The 15,259-nt window shown below is 46.1% G+C and overlaps 1 protein-coding gene across 4 annotated transcripts in view; it reads right to left on the minus strand.

Annotated features, from left to right (window-relative positions):
• Window positions 1-14,320, minus strand: part of SPHKAP (SPHK1 interactor, AKAP domain containing) — a 1,519,974-nt gene extending 1,505,654 nt beyond the window's left edge. For all 4 annotated transcript variants that reach the window (XM_085634508.1, XM_085634507.1, XM_085634509.1 and 1 more), the window contains exon 1: window positions 14,065-14,320. In XM_085634508.1, coding sequence (XP_085490634.1) covers window positions 14,065-14,096 — 32 coding nt within the window. In that variant the 5' untranslated portion in view covers window positions 14,097-14,320. The remainder of the gene's footprint in view (window positions 1-14,064) is intronic.
• Window positions 14,321-15,259: the final 939 nt, after the last annotated feature.

A 15,259-nucleotide genomic window follows, 5' to 3' on the forward strand; every position in this document is an offset into this window, starting at 1 on the left:
TGAAGAGTTCACCTACCAAGGTAGAACTATCACACATGATGGAGGGGAAGGCAGTGACTAAAAGAGCTGACTTAATAAAGCCAGGAATTATATTGGTATGCTGAACATAGTGTTGCAATACCAACACCAAGCTAAAGCTTTGCCAGAGCTATGTTCTATCTATTCTCTTGAATGGATCAAAATGCTGGCATGTGATGTAAAGTGACATCACACGGGTGAATGGAGCCAATATCCAACATGGCACGAAAACCAGTACTCACCAGGTAAGGACCAGACATCTTGTGGCAGCTACTTACCCATTGCTTTCCTTAATGAAGATGTCAAGATCCTGGACAGCATACTGGTGACCTGTCTTTAAAAGGTTATCCTCACCCTCGATCACCAACACACACAAGTAGGCTTTGTCCCAGGATGAACATCCTGCAACCACATCCGCACTTTGACCCATTTTCTATTGCTTGCTAGGACATGCCAGAGGAGGCTCAAGCCCTGTCCTTTGATGCCGAAAAGGTGCTTAATTGCACAGAATGGGAGTACCTCTTCAGGACCATCCACAAGTTTGGTCTGGGAGACAACTTCCTAAACAGCGTTCAGTGGTTGTATGATTCACCTACTGCACCTTTGAACTGTGGGAGTTTCCTACCAACACTATTCCCAGTGCTGCACCAGATGTGACAGGGGTTCTTCCTCTCCTTACAGCTCTTCCTACTTGTCCTTGCCTGGCTGCAGCCAGACATAGTAGGTGTACCCACGCCGGGAGGGCCCCTCATTCATGACGACATCTTGGTGACACTTACTGACCTCTCAAGTTCCCTCCCAGCCCTCCTGAACCTCATCACAATGTTTTCTGTGATAGACGGTTATAAGGTTAACTGGGATAAAACTGAAGCCCTGACCCTTTCCAAGACCACGACGATAGGCGCCATATGCAGCTACCAATTTCGCTGGAAGCCGTCCCACCTCAAATATCTGGGAGTTTACATTAACAGGGGCCTAGAAGGTATGACACTGGATAACTGAGAGCCCCTGGTGGAGCATGCCCGGGCAGACTACATCAAATGGATCCACCTTATTTTCTCTTTCTGGGGTAGCACTCAAGCCTTTCAAAATGGTAACCCTCACCAGATTTGTGTATATTCTAGATATGCTCCTGCCCCCGATCTCACTACTGCAGACCATAGACAGAAGCATTAAAGGTTTCATTTGGAGCACCATAAAACCACAATTTGTGATTGCCAAATTGACAGGACAAGTGACAGCCTAGCTCCCCCTTAGTTGAACTATGCAGCTTAGCACCTCGCAGAACAAGCCTATGTGCAACGGCACACACCTGATCCACCCCCTCTGGTCCTGATCGAAAGAAATGTCTTCCAGAGCCCGCTGGGATTGTATTCGCTTTACATACATGGCGCACCCCTGACACACCTCTCCACTATGAACCTAGCAATAGTCATATCCTGAAGACATGACTACACCTTTCTCTCAACCAGCGCCTACTTACACAATGGGCCGAATGTCAGCTTTTGCATAGGAAGTGCTTTAACCAATTGGCCTACTTGGTGACAAAAGGGTCTCCTCTCATTCTCCCGCGTCATCGATCATTATTCCGTTAAACCCTTTGAGGATCTGTGAGAGGATTCTACCTCCCTCCAAACCACAAATTGAAGTATTTGCAACTTTGCCACTGTCTTTTCAGCAAACTAGGCACACCCCAATGAGTGATGACACAATCCCCAATTGTTTTCTATCACCACTTCAAAGGGGTATTGTCAAGTCTTTACAATCTCTTAATGTGGCACAAGTGCTCCTTACCCCAGATGCACTGGCTGTGAACTGGGTGGCAGGAGAGACTACAAATGGACCATGCTGAACACAAGTGGAATGAGGTTCTGGAAAACCTGGACTGAAGCATGAGAGAATCCAGGATAAAATTCTGCTTTTTTAAGATGCTACAGGATTGGTACTGGACCCCACGCAGTTGGAGCATGCAGGGCTTCTCTATCACTCGCGGTATTAATGCTGCAGATGCCTTGACTGTGACATGGTACACATTGTATATGACTGACTGAACATACAGGCTCTGTGGACCACAATGGAAGGCACACTACACAGAATCCTACCCCTTCCCAATACCTCGGCATGTGGTAATGCTACATGACACCGCTGTCATTTCTCCACTGCCGTACCACATGCACAACTTTCTCTTCATGGCATTAACCATGAACAGACTTCGCATCATCCACTACTGTCACTCCCTGCATACACCCACACATACAGACTGGCTGGCTGAGATGTTCAAGATGGCCTGGTATGAGAGGATCATCTATAAACTCTCAAACAAACTTGAGACCTGCTAATAGGTGTGGCCACCTTTTCTAAAGGACTATTCTTAAACTATCTTTCGTAACCCTGCTCCCCCTCTGAGAGACACAGCCCTCTGTCAGTAGAACACTGCAACACCTTCTTCTGTGACTGCAGAGAACCCCATACCCAGAACCCCACTCCCTACACATACCTAGCCGCTCTTGAAGCTGAGGCTATTCTCCAGCCGGCAAGGATGCCATACCCCCCCCAGCATTGCATCCCCTCCGCTACCCCACCACAACCCCTCCAGTGTCATTTCCCCCATTCCCCACCCTCCTTATGATCGCAGAATGTTTTTCTTAATGCCAATGTTGGACTTCGATCACTATGGCTTCAACCACCTAGTTGTTATTGTATTTTGATGTATCTCACTGAACAATTTTACTGTGCTTGTATCTCGTAATTATGGAAATAAATAAAGATTTTTAAAAAAGAAAAGCGGCATCACCAAACTGTCAGACTTCCATAAGAGAGCATGGACACCATCACTATGAAAAAAAGATGGAGATGAATAGGGCACACCATCAGAAGAGAAAAATATTCCATCACATGATCAGCTCTCCACTGGACTCCAGAAGGCAAATGGAAGAGAGGAAGGCCAAAAAAACACCTGGGGAGGCGAACTGTGGAAACAAAAATGCAGGCCCTGTACCACAGATGGGGACCATACCAAAACTTGCCCAAGACAGACATGCCACTCAGGATATGGGGCAGTAAATAGGTCAATGTTAAATGATCTGTGGGTTAAGATGGATGGTGTTGTGCTGAAACTTTGAGACCCTTTGCAGGCTTCTACAACACCAAATACATTATCATGATTAACACCTTGGCCAAGGCAATCTTTTCAATAATGGTCATTAACTGGCAGATGCAGTTTCTAGTAGCTGTTGTTCTTCAACCTTTTATAGCAGAAGCAATAGGAGTGAACTGTTGCATCTCACAGAAGTCAATGGTATCCCCTTTTTTGTTAAATTTCTACATGAAGCCCCTAGGAAAAATAGTTCATTAGGAGGGAGCCTGAAGTTGCCTTGGTAATTTCTGGACTCTTCCACCATCCATAGGAATAGGTCCCTCATAATTAGGCACACTAGAATTATGCAGCAGTAGAGGTCCAAATTAGGTGGCAGAGTTGACTACATTATGTGTTAAGAAAAGGGAAATTATGTGGTAAAATGTGCCACATTTTGTGACAGTATTACTTTATTATTTTGACATTTATACCCATGCTATCACTGTCTTAGCAAAGGTCGCACTACATTAGCACAATTTTAAGAATCTAATACAGAAATAAGATACTGAAAGGTGACCAGTCAACCTTTGGGAAATGCCTTTTACAGCATGACAACACTTGTTGCTGCATTTGTAATTACTTTTGATTGGTTGAGCTAGAAGGTACTTTTTATTATGCGGCAAATTCTGTTACTCCACAATTATGCAAAAAAACATAAATGGTGCAGAATTGCATATTTCCAGTAACCTTGCACACAATTCTGTTTCTCTGGACAATGGCTTGACCATCACACAGTAAAGTGTCTTCCAAGTATCAGAGGTTAAATTCCATTAAATCAATGTGAAGTGATGACAAATAACACAATATGTTTCATGCTTGTTAAAATTTCTATTGAGGCATCCTTGAAGCCTTCTTTCACTGTAGAGTAACTGCTCGAAACCAACTGACTCTCATGGATGTAACAGTGACCTCACATAAACAAACTAAGATTCTAGGGCATATCATACAGCCAGCACAGATGGCCAGACAAGCAATACACTGGAATATTCTAATATGCAGGTATAACATTCCCTCTTTTCTTTGATAGCCAACAATAACTAAAGGAATATGAAGGGGTACATATCCCCTTTCCTGACTTAGATAACAACAACAGCAGAAACATCTACCATAAGTATCCATGCACTTTATATACATCAAATAGCAACACATAGTCTTTCAACCTCGCAGGTAAATGCCTCCCAGTGGGTCCCAGTGTTATATCTCATGATGTGTATTATTATTGTTAAGTATAAGGTGGATTGGGTATTATATTTCATATCGGTACCCTAATATCGGTCCAGGGAACATCGTACACTTTCCCTACATCAGCTCCCGTTATTTCATATGAACGAGCTTTATAAGGACATAACTCCAAATAAGGACAGAATGCCTTATATGGACATCACACCTTATAAGGGCTGCAGCCTTTTATGGACTAAACCTTTCACCTAGTTCCATGCCGAGGGTGGGTTTTTCCCAATCAATATTGCTAAGACGTCATCCTTAGCGCACATGAATAATTGATGAGTACACTCTCCAATGGGTACACTTCACCTCTCCCATCGCCGCACAAGGTTTAATCCCCAACGTCATCCTCATACTGAACAATGGGTAACACACGTACATAAACTGTATAAATACAGCACCTCTTGCTATCAGAAAGCAGGAGGGAACCGAGACTTTGAGGCCGACACACTGACCAGAGATGCTGCGGCTCCGGCTTACCATCGTTCAAGCTGACAGTGGTCTGACGATCCCTTATGAGGTGTCCAGTTCAAGTCCAGGACAAAGTCCCACACTCGCACTATCCAGGTATGGGGTTCCGACTAAAGCCTAGTGGGATTCTTGTCTCTTAGGCTTAGGCTCTATAGCACCGACTTACATGCTAGGTACACTTCGATACATCTAGTCAGGCATCTTAGGAGTACACAGTTTATTTTATAAATGCATTTCCTATTCCTGTATATGTTCATGACTAATTGAAAGATGGTAGTACAATACTATTTATTTTTATTTACTGTACTGCTGGTTCTATATCTCTGCTACTGTGTTATAGTAGTAACAGTGCACTTATATTAAATGAGAAGAGCAACGTTACTTTAAATTCTTATTGTAAAAACGCTCAACTGTTTCTTCTCTGTATCTCTCTGAGAACAAAACAAGCATGTACGAGTGACTGGGTGAAAAGTAGTATATTGTTTCCACGAGTCTGAGGTTATTTTGTTCTGAGGTTGCCAAAAAAAGAATCTCTCTGATAGCAGGAGAATCTAGTGGCACTGCGAGCTAGCTAATGCAAACCATTGGCTAACATATGCGGCGGGGGTGCACGGAGTTAGTCTGCCACCAGACCCACCGTATATGTTATCCGTAAACAGCATAGGTCCTGCATGACAGGGTACTATTAAAACTGCACTACACCAGTGCACATGTTCAGGAGCAGACTCTGAGCGCAGGTCAAGAATTTGTCCAAAGTCACCAACATCTCCAGTTCCTCGGACCATTCCTTTCTCCACAATCATCTTTCCTCCTATAAAAGGCCACTGTCCTCCTATTTCCTCCCTGACATTTTCAACACAAAATATGTACTTTCCTGACCTCTAAAGGTTCTGATATTTTGAAACCTCCATATCGCTTACTGACTAATTTCCCTTTCATCCAACCACCTTCCCTCAACCATTTTCTGCCTGCGTTGCTTGTCAACATTAAATCTCTGTTTTTATCTGCAGCTTTCCACTGAGCCATTATCTTCATCCTAGCATTTCTACTTCTCATCCTCATCAAGGTATAACCCACTGGTGTAATGTTCCAAGTATTGTGATAAGCCCAAACCATTACATAAGCAGTTCTCCAAGCGCTATTAAAAACCACTGGAAAAAAGATTGTGACTCAGCGTATACATCACTTCCAGAGAGACCTACAATCTGAATTCAGAAGATACTATACACAAATCAAAGAAGCCAGGAAAGTGGCCCTCATGCTCAGGCTCAAATCCTGCTCCACCTCCAGCAAAAAACTCTTCAACATTGTAAAAGAATTCACCAACCCAACAGCAGTCTCCAATACCATCATCACCTCACAGATTCTTTGTGACGACCTTTCTGACTTTTTTCACAATAAACTACTCAAGATCTATACCAACTTTGCACTCCAACTCACGGTAGAGGACATCATCATGCAACCCCCCATCTACCAGGACCACCCATCTTCTAATGTCTCCAGAAGTGCTGACATCACTCCCTAACCCACTTAACTACACTGGCTACCCATCTAGAAACTTTTCAAATCCAAACTGCTCATCCGCACCTACAAAGCCCTCCACAACACAGGATCAGCATTCCTCAATGATAGACACCAACTATCAACCCTCAAGACAGTTACACTCCACCTCTCTATCCCTTGCACAAATCCCCCACATTCACAGAAGCAAGACAGGAGGGCACGCTTTCTCCTTTAGGGCTCCATGAGGCCAGGTACCATCTCCTAGCTGTCCAGTTGAATTGAATTTGCTGCTGTGGAATAGCTCTGAGCAGGAAAAATCTGAATATTCAGCCCAGTGACAATGCACCGTGGTTGGATTGGCTTGGCAGGTTTGTCCAATTCCTTCATAGGTACTTGGAGATTAAAACATTTCTAAGTCTTGAAATACCTTTTTGGTCCAGGGTACATGAGAAGGCAGGTCCAGTCCTTCACGGCTCCTCTCAAGTCACAGACATCAGTTACAGTTTCCTTCTATTCTTCCTTTGATCCAGAAAATGCTCTGAGGAGAGTACTGGGGATGCCACTTTTATGGCTGGCACCAGGTTGTGGATAAAGGTGACTCCTGGCCCTTTTTTCTGGGGGTATACTACCTGCTCTTGCAGCATATCCTGTGTGCCTTATTGCAAAAATATTCCACAGTGCCCCTCTCTACCTATATAAAAGATGGTGGAACCCTTCTCCCCTTGTGCACATCCTGTGTCCACACCCAGAGATGTGGCCAGGGTAATGAGCAAACCCTCTGCTCTATCATTCCAAATGAATTTTGGGACAGCTCCCTTCCCACTGAGATTGGTTCCTAGCTAAGTGGGGGAACAAAAGAAGGGGCCAGTTCAAGTATCACCTAACATCTGCTTGTGGCAGGGGAGGTCCCTTTTAAGTAAATTACATTCTTAGGTACAGCCCAATGGTCATCTTTCTAGAGGCACAACATGCCTCTTCTCACCCAGGCTCTGGCAGATGTTTTCACACCTCAATCAGGGCTTGAGCGCTCAGAGAGCTACCAATGGCAGCTAATGCAAATTAGTCTCCAGGTGCTTTAACCAGTGAAAAGGTAACTTTCTAAAAGTACCTTTTCCTGAACATTTATTAAACATCTGCCGTCTTCATTGGATGGGGCTTTTAATAAATATTGAAAATAAAGGTTTAATCATGCTTCTAGCTGGCCCCTAACCTGAGATAGCAGAATTAATATTTAATATTGTTTCCCAGTGTTTCCCTATGGGCCAGCCAGCTTTCCTATTCTGAAAATAGCTTTTGGGTGCTAGTCACTGTAGGGACATGCTAACATTAAGTTTCCACAGCTCCTATTTTAATACCATGCACCCTGCCGTGTGGGCTATGAGATCTACTTATGAGTGACATTAATATTTGAAAGGAAGATTTATACCTGTCAAAAGGATTTATTTGGCAAGTCACATTGCAGTTGTCACTCTGCTCCAACCAGACTACAATCGTAGGCCTGAAGCCATTATTGTCCTGCCAATGTAATGGATAGCCCAATAGGTGCCACAGTCCACTAGTGGCTTTGAACTTACAGACCCCGGGTATACTCTGTACCATTACTAGGGTTGATAGGTAAGTTAAATCATTTAATCAATCAATAATCTTTATTCGATCTTCCAAAAGCAGGTCATAAAATATGAACATATAACAAAGACAGACAATAAAATCATGATAAAATGTGCAATATTAAAAACACTTAGAATGTGTTAAAAACATGCAGAAGCCATCCGCAATAAAATACATTAAAAAGTGTTAACTTGAAGGGGTCGAAAGTGCATTTGTCAAATTTCAGCAACATATTGGGAAACCTAAGACATAAAGTGAAGGTGTCTCACTATAACTATATTTAGAGCAGCATGCTCCTCCTTTGAGCAAATGTACACTTCACAAAACAGGCGACAGAGTGACAAGTGTAAGTCATGGTTATTAAGTTGCTGCAAAAAGAGTAAAGCAGCTTTACACTTGGAAAATGTGTACATATGTAACAATGACAATAAGAATCTCCTTGTAAAAGGTAGGAAGTAATTGTAAAAGAAAACAAAATGCAATAGGGATTGGCTTGATTGCTCATCGCATTGGCAAATACCTATGTCTGAAGTGTAGTATTGCTCTAATGGGAAACATAGCAGCCATCAAATTGAGCGCAGCCTAAATCTAGCCAATAATATTCGCTCGTGCACTTTAAGTAGGTAGGGAGCAATCTCAGGTGACATCTGAATTATACAATAATCTCTTACCACATGTGTTGCCTCTTCCACTGTCTCCCTGGTGGCCTGCTAGTGCCTAATATAACTATCTTGGACCCAATGTTGTCTCTTTTTGTAATAGGCTCTGGATTCTCAAACACATACACACAGCCCAGGGCTGAAAAGGAGTATTTATTATATTTTAACCATGGAATGGTAAGCCACGGCTGCAAGAAAGGTAGTCTCTAATGACACATGCTAATGTTCTCTCTAAATCATTGATTTAGAGTAGAAAGAGGATGGGGTGAGAACACAACCCTGGCAGACCCTTCGAATGACTTTAATAAACTAGGTACATTCCCCAGCATCCCCAAACCTTATGGACGACATGAGGTCCTGATGTAAAAGTTTAAAAAAAGAGACCAAACCTATGTTGAGACCCATGGTCTCTAGGATAGCCCACAACTTGGATCTGCTGACACAATCGACGGTGCTCAATAGATACATGAACACCAGATGGATAGAAGAGCCCTTAGTACATTTAAATTAAGCCACTATAAGGTGAAGATTGAGGCTCTGTTTGATTGTGCCGAGCCTCTTCCTCAACCCATATTGCATCTGAGAGAGAGTGTTTATCCAGGTAAGGAGACGTTCCAAGATCACTCTCCCAATGATTTTTGCAATTGAGTAGAGAAGGGATATCGGGCAATAGCACCTAGGATTGTGGGCATTGCATTTGTTTTTTAATGGGAACAACTGTTGATGTGCACCAAGACGGAGGCACTGCAGCACGGCATACAGAATTAAATCTACAGGTGAGCAGAGGGGTCCAGAACCCTGGGTCCTCCCTAAATAAGTCAAGAGGGACACCATACGAGCCGTTCCTTCTAGCCGCAACAATTAAGAATAGCTTTATACACCTCTTCCTCCATGAAAGAAAGATTGCCACAGGAGGGATTAACCATCTGACATCTGTTTTTCATCATCTGACCCACTACCAGGTGAGTACACAGCAGAGAAATGTGCTAACCAGGCCTACTGTAATGTGACAAAAACTTTGTTGGAGGGAATTGAAGGAGATAAAAACTGACTGGACTGCCTTTCAGAAGACTTGAGAGTCTTTCAGCTAACAAGCACCAACTATAGCCAATCATTTATTCTCCTTTATTAGCAGCTTCTTTTTCTTTAGGGCAAGGGTGTAAGCCTTTCTTCTGGCTATTATTGTGCACTGGTATCTGGGGGACTGTTTTAGCACCCAGCGCAGCTTTTAATTTGCAACTCTACAGTCTTTATTGAACCAGGGTTGGTAGTGAGTAGGGGCCCTGGCCAGTGCTTAATTTGAGCCGGAGCTTTCTGGTGCTGAGCACCGGCACTTAATTGGTTTCCAGTGCTCGGCACCGGCACCTAATTGTCAACACCGCACTTAGGGCAGTCTGCCACAAGGTGGCGCTGCTCATGTAATTTAGAGGGGAGAAGTATAAGAGCTGTTTAGGGAACAAAATACATTAAAAAATTACTAATACCTGCCTTCCCAGACATTCCTTTAGCTTTGGGGACCTGGAATAATCTGAACAGTCGCATTTACATGCGAGAGAGATGGTTAGTAGGTGTTTTGGCAGCGATGACAAGGGCGATGGATGGTGCAAGCTGCAGTGGCCTCCTGGTCAGAGCCCTGGCACTTCATATTTTACAAATTAAGCACTGGCCCTGGCTAAGGGTCTAGACAGCAACCCTTTAATGTGAGCAAAAAGGGCAGCAAAGTGGTTTAGTATAGAACTGGGGTGTTGGATCTCCAATGTGCAGGAGTTCACCAGCTCCATACTATAGCTGGTTACCTGGCTCATGACAAGCTTCATATTGTCAGAGCGCCATACCACCCGGCATCCTATTTGACTAGGCCTGGGCTTTGATATTGGCACTTTAGGAGGGCACATTCTGCACAGCAATGGGGTTGTGGTCGCTAATTACTGGAGCAAGGCCCTCACTTCCCTTAATCAGGGGAGACAGACTTCGGGATGTGAAGGCATGATCTATTGTAGTCTCAGAGCCCCAGCCTGGGATTTTGAGAACCAACTCTACTGTCTTGCTCCCAGGACCCTTGTGTACCGAGCTCCCCATTGGGAGCTCCTGAACTTGTCCCCAAGTTCCCCTCTGCAGCCTGTTTGTAGATGCTCCCCCCACTCTCCTTCGATGTAGCGTGTAAGGCTACCAACCCGACCAGCACCTCTGACCCCGACATCCCAGCTGATTTTCCCTGGAAAATATTTAGTGGTATTCTGTCCGAAAAGTCAGCGTCTGTGTGTTGTTGGAAATGAAAAAATATTCTTCTACACCTTGATTGCCAAAGATGTCTTCGTATAGTGTGTCGTTTCAGTTAAGCGACTCCACCTGCCAGCAACCGAGCCACTACAGGATCAAAACGATGCAGCCACAATGGGGTGATTATTTTAAACGGTCCATCGCTCTCGTTCAACAGCAGCGATGTTTATTTTCCTCAGTACATAAAGACACTTTATATTTTGCAAAGATGGTCTGAAAATACGCCTCATTATGCACTCCTGGGGGCATCGGCATCACAGTAGAGCCTTTGCACATTACTCAGTTTCCCGTGGCTGTAAATTGCTCACTCTTTGACTGGCGTACCAGGAGCAGGGCTGACAGGAGACAGGAATAGTAGGAAACTCTAAGGCCCAGCACAGCAGATTAGCATGATGTGCAGATGAAGCCCAGGCCACGTTCCCGCTACATACGTCACGCGCATGCACATTACGCGTATGTTTGCCCATACATGGTGGAATAGCTGCTTCCGTGGCAGTTGTTGAAAAGGAGATTGATTGTGTTTTTAGGCGAAATGAACTTCAGTCTGCAAACGTCCATAGTCATTTCTGTAAATGGCATCGTCGCAATGGCAGAAACATCTGTCACTGAAATTGTGAATTATCATTCAAATCTACATAGGTATTCTTGGTAACAAGATGTACTCCTGTACAGCAGTTTAAAGGTATGTTTGAAGAAGAGTTCAGATAACAGTTTTAAAACAAAATCCCGTTACCCTTCCTTCCTCCCCTTCCCAACGCCCCCGCACCCTCCTCCCCCCCCCCCCCCCCCGCCTCAACCGCCACACCTTCCGCCGGCAATTGTTTCTCAGGTTATGGCAATTTTTAAACATTATGAGGTCACGGGGCACTTCACGATCACTGCGTAATGCCGTTTAGTTGTATAATGCTAGGAAACAAAACTAATAATACAAACACACTCGAACGCCACAGCCATTTGTTTCTCAATATATAACATTTATCGAATGTCTTGATGTCTTAGTACACATCACGATCAATGTGTGTGTGCACGTTTTTGTGATACCGTTTTATGGCCGCCGTTAACTGGTTTGAATCAAAACGAATAATAAAAACCTGAAACGGGTGCATGCGAGAAACAAACATAACCACTGTGCAGCGAGTTTTTAGAACCGTCTATTTAAAGATGTCGTACTTCTGAAAGATTATGTCTTAGGGCAATGAAGTACCTACAAGTTTCAAAGCATCACCTGTCTAGTTCTGGCTCAGGTCAAACAGCTGCAGCAATCCGTTGAAGCAGGCGAGCCGCCTTGGATTAGCCCATGCAGGCGCTTAGCATTGTAGGGCAGGGCTCGTAATAACACGCGAGGCAACCTTTGTTTGCACCAAGACTCTTACATTGTCAGTTTGGACCCAGTGACGTAACGTAAAATGAAGCCACTTGAGGCACGCTGAGATTTCAGACACCTGGCACTGCGTACGTCGCGTGCGCAATGAAAAGCGAGCTACCATTTCACCAACGGCCACTTTCAATGATAGTGCAATTCTGGCTTGAAGTCAGTGTCTGCGCATCTCAGTTTATAGCGTGGCTGAGGGTCACTTGTCTGATGCACCGAGGAGAGACTGCAGTGTGTGGAAGGTGTGGGTGGAGTGCACCACACTGCTGCAAGAGTTTGTGTATTGTATACTCCCCAATTCGGACTGCGCGCTGCGCTCTGTGTACAGTCTCCGCGTCCGGAGAAGTGGACGGTGTCCCTAGGGTTGCCCGTGTGGGCTCAATGACACACTGGTAAGACCCTGACATTATGCAGAATTGTTTGTAGTCACATATAGCGCTGCGGTGCCATACTAACGACATTGAGCACTTTATAAAAACGACCGACATAACATACACACCTCATAGCCACATTAAGTTCCCATTGCAACAAGGGCACCAGTCTGGCCATTAGGCTGTAAAAGAACGCAACATAACGCTTCCTTTTCTACGAACATCACTTGATCCTATTAAAGGAGCCGTACAGGACCCCTCCCCACTAAGGCGCCCATTAGGCCTGCGTAAGCTTACTACACGTGAAGCCCATCCATATCAGGTGTCCCAATAGCCCCAAATAGCATGGATGTTTCTTCACTTTACAAGCAGTTGGTGGTCCCTGCGCCGTTCAGTCTGCACTCTCTGTCCCCATCTAAGTTATCATTTCACAGGTGTGTTCAATGCCAAGCACCCCCCCCCCCCCCTCCCCGGCTGGTGAGGACGGGCTCTGCAGTCTCCTCATCCCCACAAAGTCCTCGCCCAGCGGTACCCTTTTGCGCTGACAGCGCTCCTGGCTGCCGCGGAGCGGGACGAGGTGGCTGCTGACGGTGTGGGAAGCGCAGGCAGAGGCTCTGCGGCGCTCACAACCCCTGCGAGCTCACCCCCTGCCATCAGCACATCCAGTAATGAGGCCGCGGCGGTCCATCCTCCCCCTGGGAAATCACTTTTTTTTACTCAAATGCCAGAACATAAAAACAGTCTTCTGTCCAGGTCCCATCCAGACAACCAGGGGCGTGAGGCACACCCCAGCAACCCCTGCTGCGCAGGGGGTCCCCAACAACCAGGGGGCCACCCTTCAGGCCAATGAACATCTGTGAGATTTGAGAGACTCAGGTGGGCTCATTACCTTCTGCACAGGGGCCCCCTCAGTTTGCTGTACGTCGCTGTCGGCAACGCATGCTTTGGCCGGTCCCTCCTGTGGTGTGCAGAAACAAACTTCAGGAAGATGGGCAACTTCAGGTGCTTGTAATATGTCTTCTGGCACAACTGATGCAGTTTGGTACCCACTGCCCACACTACCCTGCCCGAAGACAGAACTTTCCGCAAAAAATAACCAAGCTAGTTCAATTTCCAGAAGATCCTGGTACATGCACAAATACAGCACCAACGAGTATATCTTCGGTGGCATGGTGCCAGGAATTAGATCGATCACCAATCACCACCCCGCCCCCACTTCACACCTGAAAGATGCCCGTATTCAATGCGCAGAACACTCGCCTACTTTCTCGCCCTCATAACAGTTCACATTTTGGAAACATTTGCTTACAGCGGTCTAACTCGGATCATTAACTTCAAATTTAATGAGACGGCATCAAAAAGAAAAGTTAATGCCACACTGGAAGCATATGGCAGGGTAGCCTGGCGAGAGCAATCACTCACCTCGGTACAGTCAGGAGGAAATTGCCAGCCATTCTAAGACCTCAACCAGGTAAAATGCCACGAGCGCAGGTGGCGTCGGGGGTAGGATGCGGCTGGAATCCGACAAGGTTCATGGGAGAGGGGCGGGCGGCTGCTGAGGAACTCCTAGCATCGCGCTCCGGGATCCTTCTGTTGGTGCGCCCTCCTCCGGCTGCGGGCAGCCCGCCCCCAGCTCTGCCCCCGCACCGCCCTCGTCCCTCCTCGGCTCTGTCACCGCCCTGCCGTGACCCACATTTCATCCGCCCCACACGCTGCCTTTCTTGACCGGGCTCTAGGGTCAGAAGAACATGCGCGGCGGCCACCTCGCTCACTTGCAAGCTGCGCCCTCCTTCTGTTGGCAGAAGCGCCTCCTCCCTACCCACATCCACCCACTCACCACCCCATCACTGCCTGCTTTGCAAATTCCTCCTGATCACCGCGCTTCTTCTATCCACTTTGCATGCAGTCGCACTCCCTCTCTCATCCCGCATTAATAATTCCATCTCGCCCACGCTTTTCACGCGTTTCTCGCGCTCTCACACTGCCGACTGACACTTCTATTCATCCGCAGATCAGACATTATTTCATTATTTGATTCGCACATTATTTGATGGGCCCGTGTTTTTGAAAAACACCTGCCTGTTGTTCCTCGTACTGCACCGAATTCACATCCCTTAACAGTTGGGGTAGCCGGAGGTGGTGCCCCTGGCTTGCTCCATACTGCAACTGGCACTGCCAGAGGTTGCCATGGCATTATGTGAGGCCTCTTTACTTCCTGTAGTTACCACACCTTGCCCGCCCTAGCATCTCAGCACGAACTAGAAGCAGCCCTGGCTCGTGGGTGCAAGGGGGTGGTGAGGTGGGTCAGGTCCTCCCGTAGCTCCATGCTCCCCTATGGACACTCAAGTTCACTGTTCAAAATGTTGAGAGCTGCCAGTGAAGATCATGGACAGGTCCAGGGCCGGCTTTAGGCAGTGCGACCGGTGCGGCCGCACTGGGCGCTGACCTGTGGAGGGGCGCTGACTTGAGGGGGCAATGTGTTTAGCAATAACTTATGATTGGAGAGATGAGGGGCACTTTTGCCCGGTAGTAGTAGGAGAATCCGAGCAGGCGGTCATGTGTCGTGGGGGCGCCACCAAAAATGATTGTCGTACCTGGCACCACCAGCGCTAACGCC

The sequence above is a fragment of the Triturus cristatus genome, chromosome 11 (assembly GCF_964204655.1).
Source record: "Triturus cristatus chromosome 11, aTriCri1.1, whole genome shotgun sequence".
Lineage (NCBI taxonomy): Eukaryota > Metazoa > Chordata > Amphibia > Caudata > Salamandridae > Triturus > Triturus cristatus.